Raw genomic sequence first — 21,196 nt, forward strand, 5'->3', positions numbered from 1 at the left:
TGTGGGGCTATGTATTTTTACAGGGACTCTTGAGCTGCCGCAGAATTGAAGAGCCCCATGTTGGGCTGCACATTCCAACATGGGGCTCAGGATCCAGTGGAGTGGAGCTTTGTCGGTTCCACCCCTCCCTCCCCCCACGCCTCCACCCTCCCCGGAATGCCTGGCCCCATGCCCCCACTCACCACTGCCTTGTGGTCCAGGCGACCTCCGGGCAGCAGAACACAGGCCCAGTGCCAAAGTTGGCCCAGCGTGGGCTTGTGCTGGGCCAGCTCTGGCAGTGGGCCCACAGTAAGGGCTTGCAAACATGACTTAAGAACATAAGAACAGCCCCACTGGATCAGGCCATAGGCCCATCTAGTCCAGCTTCCTGTATCTCACAGCGGCCCACCAAATGCCCCAGGGAGCACACCAGATAACAAGAGACCTCATCCTGGTGGCCTCCCTTGCATCTGGCATTCTGACATAGCCCATTTCTAAAATCAGGAGGTTGCGCATACACATCATGGCTTGTAACCCGTAGTGGATTTTTCCTCCAGAAACTTGTTCAATCCCCTTTTAAAGGCATCCAGGCCAGATGCCATCACCACATCCTGCGGCAAGGAGTTTCACAGAGCAACCACACACTGAGTAAAGAAATATTTTCTTTTGTCTGTTTTAACTCTCCCAACACTCCATTTTAGTGGATGTCCCCTGGTTTTGATGTTATGTGAGCGTGTAAAGAGCATCTCTCTATCCACTTTATCCATCCCCTGCATTGCACTGTTCAGGATAGAGCCCTGAATGACTCCACTGAATCCCTGCTTTGGTGTAGTTACTTGTGAGATTACATGAGGGACCCTGTCTTCATTATGCAACCAAAATTGGTGGGTAGGTTTTTAGAAATATGGTTTAGAATCTATGCTGGTAATGATATGGACTCTAGCAACCAAGTTTATAATGGACTTCTATGAAGCGTAAAAGTGCTTCCTAAGCCTACATGCTTGTTAAAAATTATAATGGCTGAGATGGGATTTCCTATGCAAGTTTATTCTTTTGTACTTTTTTAAGTGTCCCCATTATCTGCAAGCTTGCATCATCTAATGCAATAATTTTAATGTCATGGAACCATTACCATCATGGATTACTTTATTTTTAAAAAACAGGGTCTGGGACACATTGCAGAAATAAATGGGGAAATGCTGTTATATGCAGACCAGAGAGTATAATGAAACCAAACTCTTTCATTAGAATATGAAGTATGAGGCCTGCCCTGCACTTGCAGGTTGTATGTGGAGCTGGGGACCTGACCTGAGGGATAGGGTTATGCAGCTTCAGACTGCAGGTGGGGGATATAATTTGTGAATGTTCTCCCCCATAAGAAAATTCTTGCAAAAAAATAGTAGGTCATTGGTGTCAAAGGTTCTGGGTAGAACTGCATCTAATGCTTCCCCACAAACAATTTCAGAACAAATTTAGAGCTTCCAGGGAAAGTGAATTCTCCTCTTTCCTACCCTCACTGCGCACCTTTTTCCCTGATTGTTTCAACGATGTTTGCTGCCCAATCAAGCTACTTTGGTGCCATTTTTAAAATAGAGAACATATTTCTTCCTGGCAATCCAATCAGGAATCATAAGGTGAATATGGTGAGATCACAGCAATATGTAAACAATCCAATTTAGGTTTGTAACAGTGCCAATAGAACCACACCAACTAGGTGTGCACTACATCAGGCTGTGAAGGCCTCCTTGAGGTAAGGGAACATTTTTTTCCTTTGCCCCAGGGTAAGCCTTCACCACCCTGCTGGGTCTACTCAGACCTGTGCCAGCTTTTTAGCTGGTGCAAGTCCAAATGGTCGTGGGAAAGCAAATCAAGGCCAGGAAGGGGTATAGGATCTTGGCTGCATTGCTACCACTGATTCCGACCCCTTCTCAGCCCCAATCCAACCTCCTCCCTGCCCACTCTCTGCCCTGTTTCTCCCTTTCCCTTCCCTGTCCCACCAGCTCCCCTCCCTTTGTGGAATTACTGGTTCTGGTGGGACATGGACAGATTGCTGGGCACAGACCTGATTGCTCACTCTAGTGGTGGTGGCCGGGACACGCGGAATGGCGTTTCACACTTTTCGACAGCTGTTAAGGACCTTATGCTGCTGGAACTAGTGTTCCAGATTGTAAAACCGTATTTGGATTGGGCCAAAAGCCAATTCAGAGTAAGGACAATGTTTCCTAGACACTTTCCTTTTTTTAATTGCATAAATACACGTAATGTAACACATTGATGCAAATTTAAAATGAAATGAAGTTAAATAACATAACACGGTATTAGAATAGAAAGAAAAAAAACTAGAATAAAAAGATAAAAGTTGTATTATTAGAATAAAAAGAATAGTAAATAATATTGCAAAAAAAAATACATATACAGGTCCAGCCTATTTATACACGAATGTTTTATACACGGATTTGACTCAACACGAATGGCCCCTGCAAATAAGAAGGAATATGCTGATCCCTGGAGAAGGGGAAAAATGCATCCCTTTAAAATCAGTTTTAAAATCTGAACAGTCCTTTAACAACAGCCTCCTAAATGAGAGAGAGAAGGCAGCAGGCTAACAATCCATCAATCCTTCTCTCTCCTGCGGACCCCTCCCTTCCCCCAGCATGTGAAAGAAAGGTGATCATTTTGCTTTGGTGAAGGGAGGGGCTGAGTGAAGTGCTGATGAATTGTCTTCTTAATGACTCTTATCTTAGAGTCAAAAGGTCTGCAAGGCTGTTTTTCAATCACTGGAGCAAAGAAACTTTGTTTTTTAAATTGATTTGCTATAGTGCATTTTTTTTTTAATCCACGTGAGTGCTTGGAACAGAACCCACGCGAATAATTAGTCTCAACCTATATGTATATCCTGTCCACAAAATATGTAATTAATCTGTCTCAAGAATGTGCTGACCATTATTCTCTAGCTACATTATTCTCCGCATTAATACCAGATTATCTTGTTGAACTAAAACAGACATGAATAGGTTCCAATAGTAAAATTCCAAATTTAACAAAACCTGATTTCAGACTTTAATCAAGCATTCCTAATTGTTTATGCATCCTAAATCATTCCTAATTGTTTATGCATCCCCTGGGGGCTGGGGATAAGAATAGGCCCTCAGTTTGGCTGTACTTGTCGTAAGAGGTGACTAAACAGCCACCGGGTAGATGGGACTCGTCAGCCTGGGAAGGCAGCTCATCTGAGAGAAGGAAAATTCTGATCCCAAACCTCCACTGCCTTGTGGCTACATCCAGTTATGGAAAAGGCTTCAGGAGTCAACCTCGAGGCAAAATCCGGAGCCGGAGTCCCTGAGGCAGTTCATGGCTGAACACAGTCACGTTCTGGCAACTCCTGCGACGCCGCTGGAACCAACCGTATTGGCCTCTGCCTTTCCATTGGACCATTTCAGCAACGTGGAGAGGGGGGATTTGCTGCATGGGTAACAGCCTATCGTCCATACCTACTTTACGCAGGCTTCGCGCACTGGAGAGGATACTCTGTTCCAGAACCACCATTCAGAGCGTGACACCATAGTCTTCCGAGACTGAAGGATGCCAAGATAGATGCATCCTAACCTTATTCTTTAAAATAGTGTTTGACACTTACCGAAACCAAAGTTCAATTGAAAGCAAACAGTTTTCAACACAGAGCAGTCGTAAATAAACCTTTCTGCTACAAATGCTTTCATTCATGCAACCATTTCCCCCTCCAGAATACTATCAAAGGGGTGTTTTTCACAGTTGACACATGCTTCAGAAAACCATACTTACCCCTCTTGTCTCAGCTGTCACCTGCTATACTAGTTTTCTACTTGCAGGGAGTTTTACCATTCAAAATCCCCCACTTGTACTCTGAAATGGAGCAGCCCATTCAACCTCTGGTCTCTGCCTCCTCATTCCCACCTCATTCTGTTGCATGACTAGATGCACAGAGATGGCGTCAAATAAGCATGAGATGGAATTTGGAATCCTTTTCAGGCTGATGTATGATGTTTACTTTTGTGCAGGTGTCTGGGTATTCATTAGTTGTACAGGCAAGAGATAGTGGCACCCCACCTTTGTCGACATCTGTGACAGTCAATGTTGACATTTCTGATGTGAATGATAACAGCCCCGTATTTACACCTGCCAACTATACAGCTGTGATTCAGGTAAGTTCATCCTGACATCCAACAACATCCACTCTCATTCGACTTTTGAAATATGCAGACGTTTGGTTACAATTTAACTTGCTTCTGATGGTTTATCAGCCTGTGGGTTGATTTGTCAGCCTCTATTTTTCCAAGGAAAGGATGTTATTCTTTAACTCCATAACAGGTATTGTGTTTGCAGAGATCTCAACAGCAAGTTGTATTCCAGGATTTACCACTGATGCAAGATGGTTCTGAAATTGTTTCTGTTTTCAGAAATCTTTTCAATCTTGCATAAGCAGTAGCTTAGTAACAGGGGCTTCAATCCCTTGCGTTACTTTTGAGTAAGCCCCTTTAACCCACTGCAATCCTCTGCAAAGTACACGTGCAGGGGATCAAACTTCTCCATGTAGAAGATGCTTGTTTTTCCTTTATAAAGTAGCACATAGACGGGGCCCCATCCAGATTATGACCATGATGCTATAACCCAGGTGTTTTCAAACTGGGGCATCGCAACGCCCCAGCCAGAGAGCCCCGGCCACTTTCCCCTTAAGGGGTGGGGGCAAGGTTGAGGCAGTGACATGATCTCCAGGATCGCATCGCTAAGGGGGCTGCAGGGACTGGGATGCACTCACCAGTCCCTGCAACAGCCTGTTAGGGGTGTGGCAAGCCCTGCGCGAGTGTCTGCAGGGCTCCATGTGGCTTAAAAAGTGAAAGTGCATCAATCGTGCTCCACTTCTGGTTTTGCAGAGAAGGGGTGCGATCGCTGTACTTTCACTTTTCAAGTGAAAATAAAATCCCCTTATTCCAAGTTGTTCTCCAGCCTACACCTACCTTGCCCTGCATTCAGCACAGGTCAGTCAGCCTGCCTGTTCCAGCACAAGTTAGGATTGATCATCTGAACAGGTCCTTAGGTCATGATCACAGTACAAATTGACAAAACTGATAGGCATTTTTGCTGCAACCCTGTACAGTGTTACAAAAAAGGCCACATGTTATCTCAGCAATGTGCCAAGGTGCATGGACTGAAATCCTCTTTTTTTCATATACCTTGTGCGTACGTGCAAAGGAAAATAAACCAGTGGGAACAAGCATTTTGCAACTTGTGGTGACAGACAAAGATTCTCTGCACAATGGCCCCCCTTTCGCCTTTTCTATCGTGGCGGGTAATGAGGAGGAAGAGTTTACGTTGGACCAGCAAGGCATCTTACGATCAGCGGTGATCTTCAAGCACATGGTCGCGACTGAATATGTGCTCTGTGTCCAGGTATGGCCTGCTTTTTACGAACCCCTGAAAACGGTGGTGGGAAATGCATCTCCTGGTAAAGTGTTCTCATTATACCTTTATCGTGGCTTTGCAATTTTTTTTTTATTACAATCCCTTATGCTGAGGCTGAGTCAAAATATCAAGATAATTTTCTGTAGTTTGTATATTGGGAGGATATGGGAAGAAGAGTTGCCAAAACTCCCCACCAATCTCTTTTTGCAGCCATCGCTGCCTTTTTTCCCAAGGTCCTGATACCACAGCACCCGTGGGTCTCATACAGCATTATTCTGAAACCAGGCATTTTCTGCTCTCGCTCTGATGGGGAAATCGTGGAAGGAAAAAATGGCAGTTGCCAACTGCTGGGAGACCTGGCAACACTATCATACGTTTTCCCCTTTACCATTATCTGAAAATACCCCAAATGCCTCCAAAGCACACTGTAAATGCTTTAGTAAAATTGGGAAGATTTTAGTTCAGCCTGAGACTGTGCATTTTGTCAGCTGCTTTGAAGTCTACACCGATAAATACAGTCAACTACCATGCAAAATCATTAGCATGAAATGGAATTTGAAAGTAGCTGTTTTAATGATAAGATTGTTTTTCCCCACACAAATTGGAAACAATGCTGTTTTGCTGCATAAACGAAACCCAAAATTCTACAGTTAAAAAAAGGATAAATTTGCAGGTGTTCTCTTTTCCTCAGTTGTTGATTTTTTATACTTACTGTTATATTGATTGCATTTTCGATATTGAAAACTTGTTGGCCACTTTAAATTTTAACAAGAGGTAATATAAATAAATGGAAAACAGATTGCAGTGGTTCCCAAACTTTTGAGCACTGGGACCCCCTTTTTAAAATGGCACTCTGTCAGTACCCACCTAGGTTTATGAGACTTAAAAGAAAAGATCTTGAAAGAAATACTTTTATTTACAAGTAACAATGAGTAGAAAAAAACGCTAAAACCCATCTCCTTATATTTACACAGGCTTGCAAACTGCAGGAGCTGAGCTCTTTGCAAGGCGATTAGCAGCTCTGAGTTTTCAGTAACCTCAGGGCTTGCATCACCCATGCTATCTGTGTCTTGCATCACCCATGTTTTCATGGGAGACTGCTCCACAACCAATCAAAAATTAGGTCACGATCCACCACTGAGTCCTGACCCATAGTTTGGGAACCACTGAATTAGATGAATGATCTGAACACATTGAAGCATGGGGAATCACTAAAAGACATTAGGGATACAATTCTATGGGTGCTTTCCTAGGTGTAAGCTCTATTAAACAGAATGAGATTTACTCCCGAGTAGATCTGCATGGGATTGGGCTTTAGGTCTCTAGCAGTACAGTACACTTTTTTGAAATCTTACTCATTCAATCTGCATATAGTCCTGCCTACTTGGAAGGAGAGCAATCCAGACGTGTTTAGCCTTGCAAAAATAATATTGAAAGAGAGTAGGTAGAATCTGCTGCTCACTACCTTCTAAACTATCTGATAGTTTGCACAGATACATTAGCCACAGACATTCAGTTCTTTCCTGACTGTTCAGATCATGCACTGTGTTAAGCAAGGATTACCTGGGGGAAGCTGAGGTTTTCGTGAATTCGGCACTAATGAAAACTGAATTCTACACCACATTTTACAGTTGTGTCATTTTGTGTCTCTGTTTTTTGTACCAAATTTGTGCTCAAAACAAAAAATTTGTGCCCATGATAAAAGAGAACCTTGCACAGTGACAAGCATTCCTTTGATGGTTCCATTGAGGCAGGGTGCCTTTTAGTGTAAATTGCAGAATCTTCAGCATATGGTGGAAACATCTGAGAAATATCTGTTCTTTCAGCATTTTTTCCCCCTATTTGTCATGGTTCTGAACACCACTTGAAAATGAACGAGGGATCATCTCCAAACCAACAATTTACAGCCCAATCCTACTTAAAGTCTTCACTGCCAGGATATGTGCATTCTGCCAATAGAGCTGGCAGGAAGTGCCTGGACCCTGCCAGAAGTCATGCAGTGGTGTCACACACCCAAGTGCTGCTGGCCAGCACTGTGCAGTTGCCAATGCGGTCACTGGTGGCCGTGCACACGGGCCTGCAGCCAGACCATCATCCCACCAGAGTGGCAGTGAAGGAGGAATGTGAGAAAGAGGGAGGTGGAATGAGGGAAGGAGAGGGTGGGTTTGGTGGTACAAGTGTGCCGTCAAATCCTGTTCCTCTCCTTTCTTCCGACTTTACACATCTCAATCCTGCACCTGCAAAATAGCTGGTCCAGGAATCAGGAGTCCCATAGAGGCTATCGGAGCTTTCCCCAGGGCAAGTGAACAAAAGTTCGCTTACCCTGAAGAGACCTCTCCAACAGTCGTCCCCCCCACGACAAGATGTAGTGCATGCCTCTTTGGCATGCCTGCATTGGGGGGGGGGGGTTGGTTAGGTTGGTTTGGACTATAAGAGTTACTAATCCACACCCAGTCAATATTTTTTTCTCCCAGAAGATGATGAGAAGTCTCCTATAGGGCTATGGGCCCAATCCAAAGGTCTGCTTAGATGTTGCAAACATGCTGTAAGGCCAGGGCACAGAGGTTCGAGTGATGCAGATCGGAGTAACCCCATTCAGCCCACTGTCGCATTGTTTGGGATAAGGGGAATTAATTTCCTTTGTCCCAAGTTGTGCCACAGCCAGCCCCAACCCTGCTCTGGATGTAGCGCAATCCATCCGGCTAGCCTGCTCCACGGCAGGTTAGGATTGGACTGTACAGCACATAATTTTCATGCAGAATGGCGCAGTTCTAATCCCCGATATCTTCTGTTAATGGATTTCAGGTTAGAAGGCAGGAAAAAGCCCTTTGGAAAGGCAAGACCAGTTGAGGCATCACAGACATGCATGGGCTACACATTATAAAGCAACTTATCTTATTATTAAGATAGGGAGTGAGTCATTAAGTTGAAACAGTATTATAGTTTCTCACTGGCTACTTATGCAATAATTCAAGAAAGTTAATATCGATCTGGTTGGGAAGCTCACTGGGTTCTGGCCAATAGAGATTGGTGACATTAATAGAAACACTTGTAAAATTATTCAGATGTGCATATCTGTTTCATTTTTTTTCCCCAGTTGGCATTTTTGGGATCAGACTGTAGTACAGAGATTCTGAAATCTTTCCAGAAAAAAAAAAGGCACTGAGATGTTTATACAATTGTTGGCCAGTATTTAAAGTGAAGTTTTTGTGCTAATACTACTTATATATTAATTTAGGCAAAAGATTCTGGGAAGCCTCAACAGGTATCCTACACCTACATCCAGATCCGGGTGATTGAAGAAAGCATCCACAAGCCAACAGCCATTCCTTTGGAGATTTTTATTGTTACAATGGAAGATGACTTTCCAGGAGGTGTTATTGGGAAGATACACGCAACGGACCAAGATATGTACGATGTGCTCACCTATGGCCTGAAGTCAGAGCCAAAGAGTTTGTTCAAAGTCAACAACCATGATGGAAAGATCATCGCCCTAGGAGGGCTGGACAGTGGGAATTACGTTCTGAATGTCTCCGTCAGTGATGGACGGTTCCAGGTCCCCATGGATGTGACAGTCCACGTCGAACAGCTGATGGAGGAAATGCTGCAGAACACAGTCACCATCCGTTTTGAGAATGTTTCCCCCGAAGATTTTGTGGGGCTCCACATGCACGGATTTCGGCGCACTCTGCGCAACGCTGTCCTCACCCAGAAGCAAGACAGTCTGCACGTTATCAGCATTCAGCCTGTGGCAGGCACGAATCAGCTTGACATGCTGTTTGCTGTACAGATGCACACCGGCGGTTTCTATAAGCCTGCCTACTTGATTCAGAAGCTCACCAATGCAAGGCGACACTTGGAAAATGTGATTCGCATCTCAGCCATTCTGGAGAAGAATTGCTCTGGACTGGGTTGTCAAGAGCAGCACTGTGAGCAGAGCCTGTCTATTGATTCTCATTCCCTGATGACCTACAGCACAGCGCGCATTAGTTTTGTGTGCCCCAGATTCTACCGAAATGTACGCTGCTCTTGCAATGGTGAGTTGTACCTCCTGCCTCCACCCCTTTCTTTCTCTCCAACCTTCTGCACCATACCAGAGTTTTTATTTCACTGACACCAATCAGCATTTCGGTTAGTTAAAAGCACTCTTGGAAAGTGTGTGCATAGGAATTGATTTCTCATGCTCAGCGGGAACAGTTGGTGTTTACTGATGGCGAATGGGCAGCGGTGAACTTTGACCCTTTGCAACAAAGCTGGCCTTTTCAGAGACCATCCAGTCAAAGGGATCGATACACCTCGTGCCATGGAAAAGGTTATAGGACTTTTCAACCAAATCTTTTTGGGCAGGAAAAGGCCTGTTGTGTAAGAACAGCTCTTGGCCACATTCAGTATTTTCAGACTGAAGGTGACATTTGACCCAAGTGATAAAGTTAAAAAGACTGCTTCTTGTTCTCTTTTTTTTGCAAGAGTAACAGAAACCAATAAAACATTTCATTAAGTAATTGGGAGCAAAGTAGAGTTCTTGACCTTTTTCAGCGCATGATCCTTTCAAGATTTCTTTTTCCCCCCTAATTAACCACTCTAAAAACATGTTCTGAAACACTTATAACATTTTGAAGTGGTCTAATTATCATCGTATATAATGCTTAAATATTTGTTTTCTGGTAATTTTAGGAACATGCTACAGTTCTGGGGAAGTCACATCTTAAAACTGAGGAGTGATGGGTAGTAAATTACCCTATTCCAATTGAGATGAGCAAGTGGTCTTCAACTTTTCAGGAGCTGGGAACCTCAATCTCCCATCTTTCTTTCAAATTTAATTCATGCTGTTGTCATGTCAGTTTCTGTCCCTTCTCTCCTTCCAATTGACGGAGAACAAAAAAAGTGAGGGTAGAATGACACATGTGCCTGATCTTGTCTGATCTCGGAAGCTAAGCAGGGTCAGGCCTGGTTAGTACTTGGATGGGAGACCGCCCTGGAATACCAGGTGCTGTAGACTTATGCCATAGTCTTTCGAGACTGAAGGTTCCAACCAACCAACACACATTATTGGAACCTCACATCAGACCCCAACCTGGAACATGAGACCCACGCTCAAAAGGGTAGCAGGTGAGAGATGTGGGTGAGCAACCCACATTTCTTTTCTCTATCCAGAGGCTGCCAATCAGTGAGTCATTCTGCCCCTTCCCCCTTTTTTGTTCTAGGCCAGCGTTTCTCTGTCCTCTGCCATACCACTTCACATGGTCCACCTATTCGAAGTACCTCCAGAAGTAACTGGTGATTACATCATCACCAGTCACTTCTAGGTTGGTAGGCCAGATGCTACGTGACAAACCCCAGTAAAAGGTTAGAGGTAGATGGGAGGGATTTTTCGAGCGTGGAAAAGCATGCTTTGGAGCTCAGCCCACCAGCCTCCTACCGCTGTTTGTTGTGTCACATTCCTGGTGTTGCTGCCAGGCAGCAGGTGTCCAAAGGTCCCTCAGGTACCACAAGACACCACCTTAAGTACCACTGGTGATACCCATATTGAAAGGCCAACTGGAAAGAGAATACAGGCAGAGATCAGCATGGCAACAGCATGAATTCAATTTAAAAGATGGAGGTTGATGGTGGAAGACAAGGTAGAGAGCGGAAGGAGTGCTGCAGCAGAGGAGACCAGACAGGGAGAAAGAGGCAGTTCTGTATATAGTTGTCACTGCTTTATAGGGTAGTGCAAAACTTTATAGGGTAGCAAGAGCAATGGTAGTGTCCCTGGTGACTGGCACGTGACAGAGGCCGATATTTTCCCACAATCCCCCTTCTAAGCATCATTATGTCATCATTTATCATTGATAAAAGAATGTCATCCCAGCAGCTGTCATCTTCCTCAGAACCTCTCCACCCTGAACAACACAATGATGGCACTCTGTCTCTCAGACAGGAACATTGTGGGGAAAAAATTGTGACTGCTGGAAGATACATTGTGAGTTTCATGCTCCTTAGTTTTGTACCCCATACCAACCTCCCTCAATTTTACTTTTTTTTTCCTATCTGCAAACGGGGCAATGAAGATTGAGGGGGGTGTCAGCTCAGTTCTACAGTTGTATGCCACCCCACTCCACCCCATTTGGAAAGTAAGCAAACCCATGGTGAAAATGTCTTCTATGCATGTCAGTAGATTACCTGTAAATTGTAATTCTATAAATACTGGGCTTACTGGCGATTCTGCTTGGGTATTCACTCAGTGGCATAGCTTGAGGGGGTTCAAATCACTAAGTTTTGCAGGGAGCCTCACCACAGTGTGCAAGTGGCCCCTCCCCTTTGGAGCCATTTCAGGTGTGGGGAGCAAAACGGAGGCATACGCCTTCGTTTTGCTCTTCCTGGAATGGATCTGAAGGGGAGGGGGAGTGGCTGTTTGCACGCCGTGGTGAAGCTCCCTGCCAAACTTACTGCTTCGCACCCCCTCTAGCTACAACACATTATTCACCAGTCAAATTCAGTGACATCCCAAGAGGCCCTGAACAAAAACAGAGACTGCATATTCTTGAAATCTGCAACTTACTAGAAATTTGATTACCACTGGCAGATGCCAAAGGTATTCACTACTCATGCGTGCCAGCTGTGCCACAGTTTTACCTAATTTACCTTGATTAACAAACTGAGTTTTCAAAGCACAAAACAGGCTAAAAGACAGGAAAGCAAGGACTGGAGGTTCACCAGGGGTTTGGAACTTTGTTTCAGGCTGGATAACATCCAAAAATGTGGGTACTTTGGTTGAACGTTTTAGGCTGCAATCTATAAAGTTTAATTTTCAAGTCATCTGAACTGATCTCATTGACTCTAATGAAGTCATTCAGTCTTACTTAGATACGACCAGATGCCCCAAGCAAAAAGCAAGTAGGATCCGTCTGTTTCCCCCCTCTAGCTGTGAGTGTTAACATCATCAGTAGCGTAGGTAGAGGGGGTGCAAAGCACTAAGTTTTGCAGGGAACCTCACTGCGGCATGCAAGCGGCTGGTGGGGGGAGCAAAACGGAGGTATAGATTTAAAAATGTATATTTCAAAATACATTTCTCGTTAACAAGTTAGGGCCCAATCCTATCCAACTTTCCAGCACCAGTATAGCCGCAGTGCAGCCCTGAAGTAAGGGAACAAATGTTTCCATACCTTGAGGAGGCTTCTGTGACTGCCTCCCCACCACAGGATGCAGCACACACCCCATTGGGACAGGAAATATACATTTTAAAATACATTTTTAAATGAAATATACATTTTTAAATGTATACCTCCGTTTTGCTCCCCCCACCAGCCGCTTGCATGCCGCAGTGAGGTTCCCTGCAAAACTTAGTGCTTTGCACCCCCTCTAGCTACGCTACTGATGATGTTAAAACTCACAGCTAGAGGGGGGAAACAGACTGATCCTACTTGCTTTTTGCATTGGGACAGCTGTACTGGCAGTGGAAAATTGGATAGGATTTAGCCCATTACTAAAATAATGGCATGACCAACTGCCAACATTGGGTTGTGCCATACAGGCCAAGTGTAAATGGATCGCAAATCCCTGCAAACCATGGTTTGCAAATCTAGAGTCAGCATCAAGAAAGCACTCTCCATCTCCCTTCTTTCCTCTTCATATGAATTTCCCCTCCCTTCTCTTATTAAGGGTGCAATCCTAACCCCTTAAGTCAGTGCTTTCCAGCAGTGACATAAGGGCAATGCAGCTCTGAGGTAAGGGAACAAACATTCCCTTACTTTGAGGAGCCCTCCGTGAGTGACACTGAACTGCAGGATGCCACACACATCTCATTGGCACCGCTATGCCAGTGCTGGAAAGCACTGACATAAGGGGTTAGGATTGCACCCTAACTGTAATAATGAATGCTAACCGTGATGTGTACTAACTAAGCTTCCTCACAACTGTGGTTTTCACATGAACTTCAAGCCATAGTTTCACCTTCATAACCATGTTTTGCACACTTGTTAAACCATTGCTTCAAATTCTGGTTTACGAAGCAAGCAGTATTTAGAATTAAACATGGTTGTCATCAGTGTCTAGGAAATGCTAAACCATGGCTACAATTGACAAGAGGTGGAAGTTTGGTTTGGGGAGTGAAGGATGGGACCCACATTTGGTTTGCAAACTGTGGTTTGCAGAGGAACATTACAACTGCCCCAAGCTCCATTGTACTGTCAGCTTCTTTAAAACTGTCAAATAATGTTCTAGATCAGCATTTCCCAACTTTTTAGCACCAGGACACACTTTTTAAAATAATGCTCCATCAGGACCCACCTAGGTTTACTACACTGAAAAAAATAATCTTTCTTTCTTTCTTTCTTTCTTTCTTTCTTTCTTTCTTTCTTTCTTTCTTTCTTTCTTTCTTTCTTTCTTTCTTTCTTTCTTTCTTTCTTTCTTTCTAAGTAATAAAAACCAGAAAAAAGACCCTCAGAGTGCTGTCTTAACCAACTTTCCAGCACTGGCATAGCTGTGCCAGTGGGGTATGTGCTCCATCCTGCAGTTAGGGGGCAGTCATGGAAGCATCCTCAAGATAAGGCAATGTTTGTTCCCTTACCTCAGATTTGCATTGCCCTTACCTAGATGCTGGAAAGTTGGTTAGTATTGCACCCTCAAACATTTATCTCCGTATATTTACACATGCTTGTAAACTTCAGGGGCACAGGGGCAGGAGGTCTGGTCTAGAGAATAGAGCCTCCATTTGCCTGAAGATTAACATCCACAAGGTCGCCATTTCGAGGCCACCGGCACCGTGCGACCTTGAAGCAGCTGACAAGCTGCAGCTGAGCTGTTCCATCTGCTCGGAGCGTGGGAGGATGGAGGCCAGAATGTTAAACCAGATCGGAGTGTAACACCTTGAATGTGGTGGTTCTTGAAAGAGAGAACCTTCTTTCAATTTGTAAAAATCCCTGCGTGGATTTAATAAGCCTACCTGTGTAAACCGCCTTGAATAAAGTCTTGAATAAATACCAAGAAAGGCGGTATATAAATACTGTATATTATTATTATTATTATTATTATTATTATATTACTCGCAGGGCAATTAGCAGCAATCTTGCAAACCGTAGGAGCTGAACTCTTCGCAGGGTAATTAGCAACTACAGTATCTGATTTTTGACTATTTTTTTTTAATATTCTCAACTCTTGAGACAAGTGCAGCGCAATCCTGAGCTGCACATGGAATGTAAGGCATGTTCACGCCTCCTCAGGAGCCAGCAGGGCTAGTGCACAGAGGTGCAGCGACCTGCTGAGGCTGACACAAGCCTCCGCACCGACTGAAGCAGTGAGCCTTGCATCGGCCCAGCTGCTATGGGGTGGGCTGGGAGGAGGCAGGAGGGAGGCGTTCTGGGGTGGGCGGGTGGGGAGTGGGAGGCAGGGCTGGGATCCAGCAGCTATGCTGGATCCCAACCCCCGTTCCTGGGAAGCTTGGAGTGACTTGAAGCCATTCTGCTCTCCTCAGACGTGTGCCACCTCAGGAGATGGCACAAGTCTGAGGAGAACCATAGGGGTCAGAAAAAAATTTTCCCCTTGCCTCTGACTGAGCCCCTGTCTGACCTGATTTTGGCCCCTATCCTGTGCTGGATACAGTGCAAGCCTCTTAGCTCGCCTGTTCCAGGATAGGATTGCACCCTTAGATATCTGATCTTTTCATCACGCTTTGACGACCCACCAAAACTCAGGTTGCAATTCATCAGTGGGTCCTGGTCCACAGTTTATGAACTACTTTTCTAAGTTGCTTCAGAAAATGTTAGAGAGCTTGCAACTGAGTATAAGAATATTCCTCTCTAACAGGCAGTCCTCAGAGCTATAGTTAGAGGAGAAAAGTCAGGGTGGCGGGGGATAAAGAGTCAGTAATGTGACAGTGATTTAACCATTCAGGAACTTTGCTGACACCATCATGCGGTATACAGTATAGTTTAAATACCAGTTGTCACGAACTGGCATTAGCGCTGACAGAATGTCACTCTGTTGTGTGACAACTGTTGGTTTTCCTGCCTGGAAAATAAATATAAGTTGTAACCAAAAAAAGAAAGAAAGAAAAGGGCAGATTCAGCATTTTCAATCTCTTGGTCATATTTTCTGGCTGACGCTTGAAGGAAGCCTTCAATAACCTGAGCCAGGGTTGCTATCACAGTTCCAATAATCGGTATCCAGTTTTGAAAAGTGCTCTCTGTTTTCATTTCCTGCTGGGAAGCTGTGTCTGCACATACTGTTAGAATTCCTGTTCTTATTAAGTTAGGAAGCTGCCTGATGCTTCCAGTCTCATAAGAGTCAGACCCTTGGTCTGTTTAGGTCAGGGGTATCCAAACCCCGGCCCTGGGGCCACTTGCAGCCCTCAAGCGCTCCCAATCCGGCCCTCAGGGAGCCCCCAGTCTCCAGTGAGCCTCTGGCCCTCCGGAGACTTGCTGGAGACCGCACTGGCCTGATGCAACTGCTCACAGCGTGATGGCCAACTGTTTGACCTCTCGCATGAGCTGTGGGATGAGGGCTCCCTCCACTGTTTGCTGTTTCATGTGTGTGATGCAGAAGCGGCAGCAAAGGAAAGGCTGGCCTTGCTTTGTGCAAGGCCTTTTATAGGCCTTGAGCTATTGCAAGCCCATTCATATAAGTTCCATCTCTAATATAATCATTTATGTAAATTTATTCAAATTTGAAACGTAAATTAATTCTTTTTTTCCCGGCCCCCGACACAGGGTCAGAGAGATTATGTGGCCCTCCTGCCAAAAAGTTTGGACACTCCTGGTTTAGGGCAATGTTGTCTACAGTGACTGGCAGGTTTTTTGTGGGTTTTTTTTTTTTTTTTTTTTTTGGGGGGGGGGTGTTCTCAGCCCTACCTATGGATATATGAAACTGAACCTGGGGCCATTTGCATGCCATTGAGTGTTCTGCTGCTGAACTTCAGCTTCTCCCTTTAAAAAAAATCTACATAATAGTGCTTCATAATAGTCATAAAACACTTATCAAGCATTTATAATGTCTTCCTTGGCTGCCCTGTTCCTAAACTGGCCCCACCCCCAGAAGTTGTAGGGAAGGTGCTCTAGCTGCCTGATTGTTTTGGTTGCCACCCTACCTCTGCATCTCTTTCTTTTCCTCTCCCCTTTCTGAAATCAGGTGCATCTATCCCGTCATACTACTTTACTTCTATAGCCCAGTGATCCCCTTCTTAGTAACCAGGGCAATACATTTGCTGTTTTCTTGGCTTCTGCAAGAGAATGAAATTCTGCTCAGTATAAATTTTTTGAATTTAATTTTCAGAGAAACAAACAACAGCAGAAGAACTGCTGAACTTCAGAGTAGACGCTCAAGCATTGGCTATAAATCCCTGAAGGTGGATTATATCCCCATGAGTGCTTTAGTGGTTTTTAGTCCCTGCCACCATGAAATCACCTTGAAAATGCATGTTAGCCAGAAGCAAAGCAATAAGACATGATTTGCAGCTCGGGGCCCTTATAACCACAAAGGCAGACATAAAGAACTCTCACCAGAGCTTCAGTATTTTAAAAGTTTCATGACAGCTATAAAATTCACCTACAGAAGCAGGAATAAAATGTCAAAATGCCTGTAGTTTATCTGTCAGGGCCGTTCTGAGACTTTGGTAGGAATGCTGGCTTACGCTGAATAGTGGCTTTGTGCAAAGGCCGGATTGCACTGCTGAAGCTCAAGCAATATATGGTTATTGGCAAAATGGGGCCGAGTCAGCCAGTGTTGGCCTGCTCGCCTGGCAGAATGCCTTTCAGTGGTGAGAGGGAGAGAACAGTATAAGTAACTTCTTTTCTTATTGAACATCCCCACCAGCCATAGAACCCTTTTTAATCACATGCCCTCATAAGAAAGCCAAGGGTATACCTAACCGATTGTTAAGATGGGAGCTTTTGGTCCACCATAGCTCAGGCCATTGGCATAGCTACAGGGGAGCAGTATAGTAACTACTGCAGGCACTGCAATGCGCGGTGTAAGTGGCCCCTCCCACTTGCCAACAGAGCCATTCCGGGCAGCAGTGGCCCTGTGTGTTGTCATCGCTGCCGAAATGACTCCAGTGGTGAGTGAGAGGAGCCATTTACACAGTACGTTGTAGTGCCTGCAGTACTTATTGTGCTGCCCCCACTGTAGCTACACCTCTGGCTCAGGCTAAACTGTTAGTAAATCTCTTTGGGACTTGAATAGAGGGAGGTGCTCCTTGCCAGTTCAGATCTTTCATTCTTCTAGCTCAGTATTATCTACTCTGCTTGGTAGCCACTATTCAGAATTTCAGACAGTGATCTTTTCCCAGCCATACCTGGAGACTCCAGGGACCAGACCTGAGACCTTCTGCATGCAAAGCACATGCTTTGCCCCTGAGCTATGACCTCTCGTCCTGTTTTTTGGCCACCGTGGAGGGTTGTCATTCACTCAGGGTCTCACCACTGTGCATTTGCTCTGTAGTTACAGAGATTACCTTTGACAGTTTCCCTTGCACAACTGGAAGTTTTATTATTTCAGGCCTTCACACCTGATGACTCAGTGAACCAGCAAACTATGTTCAAAGGCACTTGTAGAGGCTTGACAGTCCCTGTGCTTCAGCTACCTGCCTTATAGTGTGAAAACATGGGGTTTGTGAGTCGCCTGGGAGGTCATGGGACATGGCTGGTGGTCTGTGGTCAACTTGCTGGGCCAGAAGCTGCAAAGGCCTGTCGTATTAAATTATTAGCTTCCTCCCGCCTGCCTCTCAGCTTCATAGGGAGCTTGTCTGCTTAGAGTATGAACCCACTGAACCACAGCAAAGATTGATTGCAAAGCTGCATGTTGATTTTATTGCTCGGTGTCACAGATTTCACCAGAGGTTAAAAGGTTGTGAAAACCTGTGGTGCCTAGTTCCAGAATCTCAGCAAGGTTGTCTTCCCACAGGCTCATGTATATTCATAAGTTCTGAAGCTTTTCTGCCCAAGTGACTTGTCTACCTGTCAGGCACAGAGAGGCTTGTTGAAAATTATCGCCTGACATGACATAAAAGTTAATTGTGTCCCAAGAACAAATATACTGCACATAAGGCATTTGTGTGCAGAGCCCATGCTATGTGTGGACTCTGTGAAAGAGCCAGTGAAATCAGATAGACAAGTTCAAACTTCTGTTGATACCCTTTTAACTATTCTGTAATTTGAATTCTACACAATTCTTCATGCTTTCTCCCCCCCTTTTAAACAGTAAAAATAAGAAAAACAATTATTTTTAACCACTTGTTGTCGATACTAGGGAATTCGTGACCCTGATGATTGTGTCCTAATACAAGTATAAATATATTGGAACATAGATGCCTGGGATGCAAAAAGAACAGATGCAAATGTCCAATGCCAAGACACATTTTAACCAGGACACAGTTGTCCAGGAAAACAATGGTCCTATCACTGTTGTTATCCAGTTGTTATTACTATAAACCAGGGGTGTCCAAAGTTTTTGGCAGGAGGGCCACGTCAGCTCTCTGACACTGTGTAGGGGGCCGGGGAAAAAAGAATTAATTTACATTTAAAATTTGAGTAAATTTACATAAGTTTACATAAATGAATATATTAAAGACAAACTTATATGAATGAATGAAGGTCTTGCAATAGCTCAAGGCCTGTAAAAGGCCTTGCACAAAGCAAGGCCGGCCTTTCCTTTGCTGCCACTACTGCATCACAGACGTGAAACAGCAAGAAGTGAAGGGAGCCCTCATCCCACAGCTCATGTGAGAGGTCAAACAGTCACCCTCACGCTGCGAGCAGTTGTGTCGGGCCAGTGCGGGCTCCAACAAATCTCTGGAGGGCCAGAGGCTCATTGGAGACTGGAGGCATCCTGAGGGCCACATTGAGAGGCCTCGAGGGCCACATGTGGCCCCAGGGCCGGGGTTTGGGCACCCCTGCTATAAACAAATGCAGGGCTAGGACAGGGAGGCTTGATGTGGGAATGTGAAATGGCTGATCTAGTTTCTGCCAAAGAAACTGATCAGCAGGTCTATAGTAAATACATGGGTGCAAAATAGCAAATTCACTATATAGGAGTAATAGACTGTGCTCGTGTGGAAGCGGAAGCACCATGGCTGGGAAAAGGCTCCTGTACAGCCTAGTCATAGGTAGTGGTGTGCATTAGTGCACCTCATTTCCAGCTTGCCAAGGGAAATACTCAGGCTTGTCAAAATAGGATCAAAAATCCTAAATGGGTGAAATATGCTCCCCTTGTCTCCTGCAAGTCCCCCACCCTACCCAAAGAAGAGGTGATGGCTCTCTCTATGATGCTCTGCATATGGGTTTTCTAAAGGTGTCCGGCTAGCCTATTGGAGACAAAGCACTGGAGTAATGAGATTTTGGGACTGATGCAGCAGTGCTCTCCTTTCCATCAGCAGTTCCCAGTTTGCTGTGGCTCCCCAGAGAGCAATGGAAACCAGTCAGGGAAGCCATGGAATCCTCACAAAAAAACCCACAGCCCTATACAATGCATAGGATTGTAGTCCTAATGGCGAGCAGCGGCCAATGGCCCAGTAGGCCAAGGGAACTGCCAATCAAAAAAGTTTGGGAATCAGTGTTTTACATGATGGCAGCCACTAGGGATGCTCCTATCCCTGAGCCTTAAACAGCAGTTTTATCAGAAGGACGATATAACAGGTGATGATGCTTAATTTCATGCCATGAAGAACTTCACATGCTGGTGTCTGCAGATGTCTTCTATTACAGGCGCAGAAGCAAGGCAGACCTGGTATTTGAGTCAGCTGGCTACCATATCTGCAATGGGCAGTCCTTGAACTAATCACCCAGCTACCTACCCCACCTCCCCAGCTGCTTCACAGGGGTATCAATGAGTACTGTCTATGAAAATGGTACATTTCTGCTAGTACAAAGTATCCCTTTTGGATGAAATGGGTGACTTGACACACCATCTCTTCCCTTTGCAGACCAGTCCTCTGGCAAAAGTAGATGTCACTGAGGGTCTTTGGTTGTTCTGATGTATGTTTCTATCAAATTATATACACCTTGTTCATAAAAGTCTCTGCACATCATTTTCCACGACAGTGGCAAGGCAGGACCCAAGTTGTTTTATTCCTCCAAGACCTGGCAGGCAAATATTTAACAAAGCAAGGGGAGCACTCCAAAATGTTAAATTGACCGCCGTACACTGTACATCAAGCGCAGGCATCTATAGTTGCTGCTGTATTTATTTGGAGACCAAATCCACTTTGAAACCTACGGTAGTAATTTTTCTGTTCCCAGGAAAGAGATCTGTGACGCAAAGTAAATTTGAGCGCTGCTCTGAGCAAGCCCATATTTACCTTGTTCTGAGGTCCTTTACAGGCGAACTGTGTAATAACATCAGGAAGTGTTTACCTTCCTACAAATTCACTACATCCTGTAAATAAAGCTCAAGCACTAAAAATAAATAAATAAATACTACAGGGAGAGAATATTGAGGTGGGGGTCTCTGTAATAACATGCTATTCAGTGCAGGTTTATACAGATTTACAGTGTAATCCTATATATAGGATAATATATACTCAGAAATAAGCTCTGTTGAGTTTAATGGGACTTAGGGCCCAACCCTATTCAACTTTCCAGCTCCAATGCAGCCATGCCAACGGGGGCGCGCGTTGCATTCTGCAATGGGAGGGGGCAGTTATGGAGGTCTCCTCAAGGTAAGGGAACATTGGGACTCAGGACTGCATTGTAGCTGCATCGGTTCTGGAAAGTTGGATAGGATTGGGCCCTGATTTCCAAGTAGGTTTTTATAAGATTGCAGCCTTGTGGCCCAATCCTATGGGGACTCGATGGTGGTGGATCTTGTA

The 21,196-nt window shown here is 44.8% G+C and overlaps 1 protein-coding gene across 1 annotated transcript in view; it reads left to right on the forward strand.

Annotated features, from left to right (window-relative positions):
- FAT3 (FAT atypical cadherin 3) overlaps nt 1-21,196 on the forward strand; it is a 374,334-nt gene that overhangs the window by 323,764 nt on the left and 29,374 nt on the right. The window contains exons 17-19 of the mRNA XM_066620610.1: nt 4,017-4,160; nt 5,209-5,406; nt 8,657-9,455. Of these exons, the coding sequence (XP_066476707.1) occupies nt 4,017-4,160; nt 5,209-5,406; nt 8,657-9,455 (1,141 nt within the window). The remainder of the gene's footprint in view (nt 1-4,016; nt 4,161-5,208; nt 5,407-8,656; nt 9,456-21,196) is intronic.

This window comes from Tiliqua scincoides, chromosome 3 (genome assembly GCF_035046505.1).
Source record: "Tiliqua scincoides isolate rTilSci1 chromosome 3, rTilSci1.hap2, whole genome shotgun sequence".
Taxonomy (NCBI): Eukaryota; Metazoa; Chordata; class Lepidosauria; order Squamata; family Scincidae; genus Tiliqua; species Tiliqua scincoides.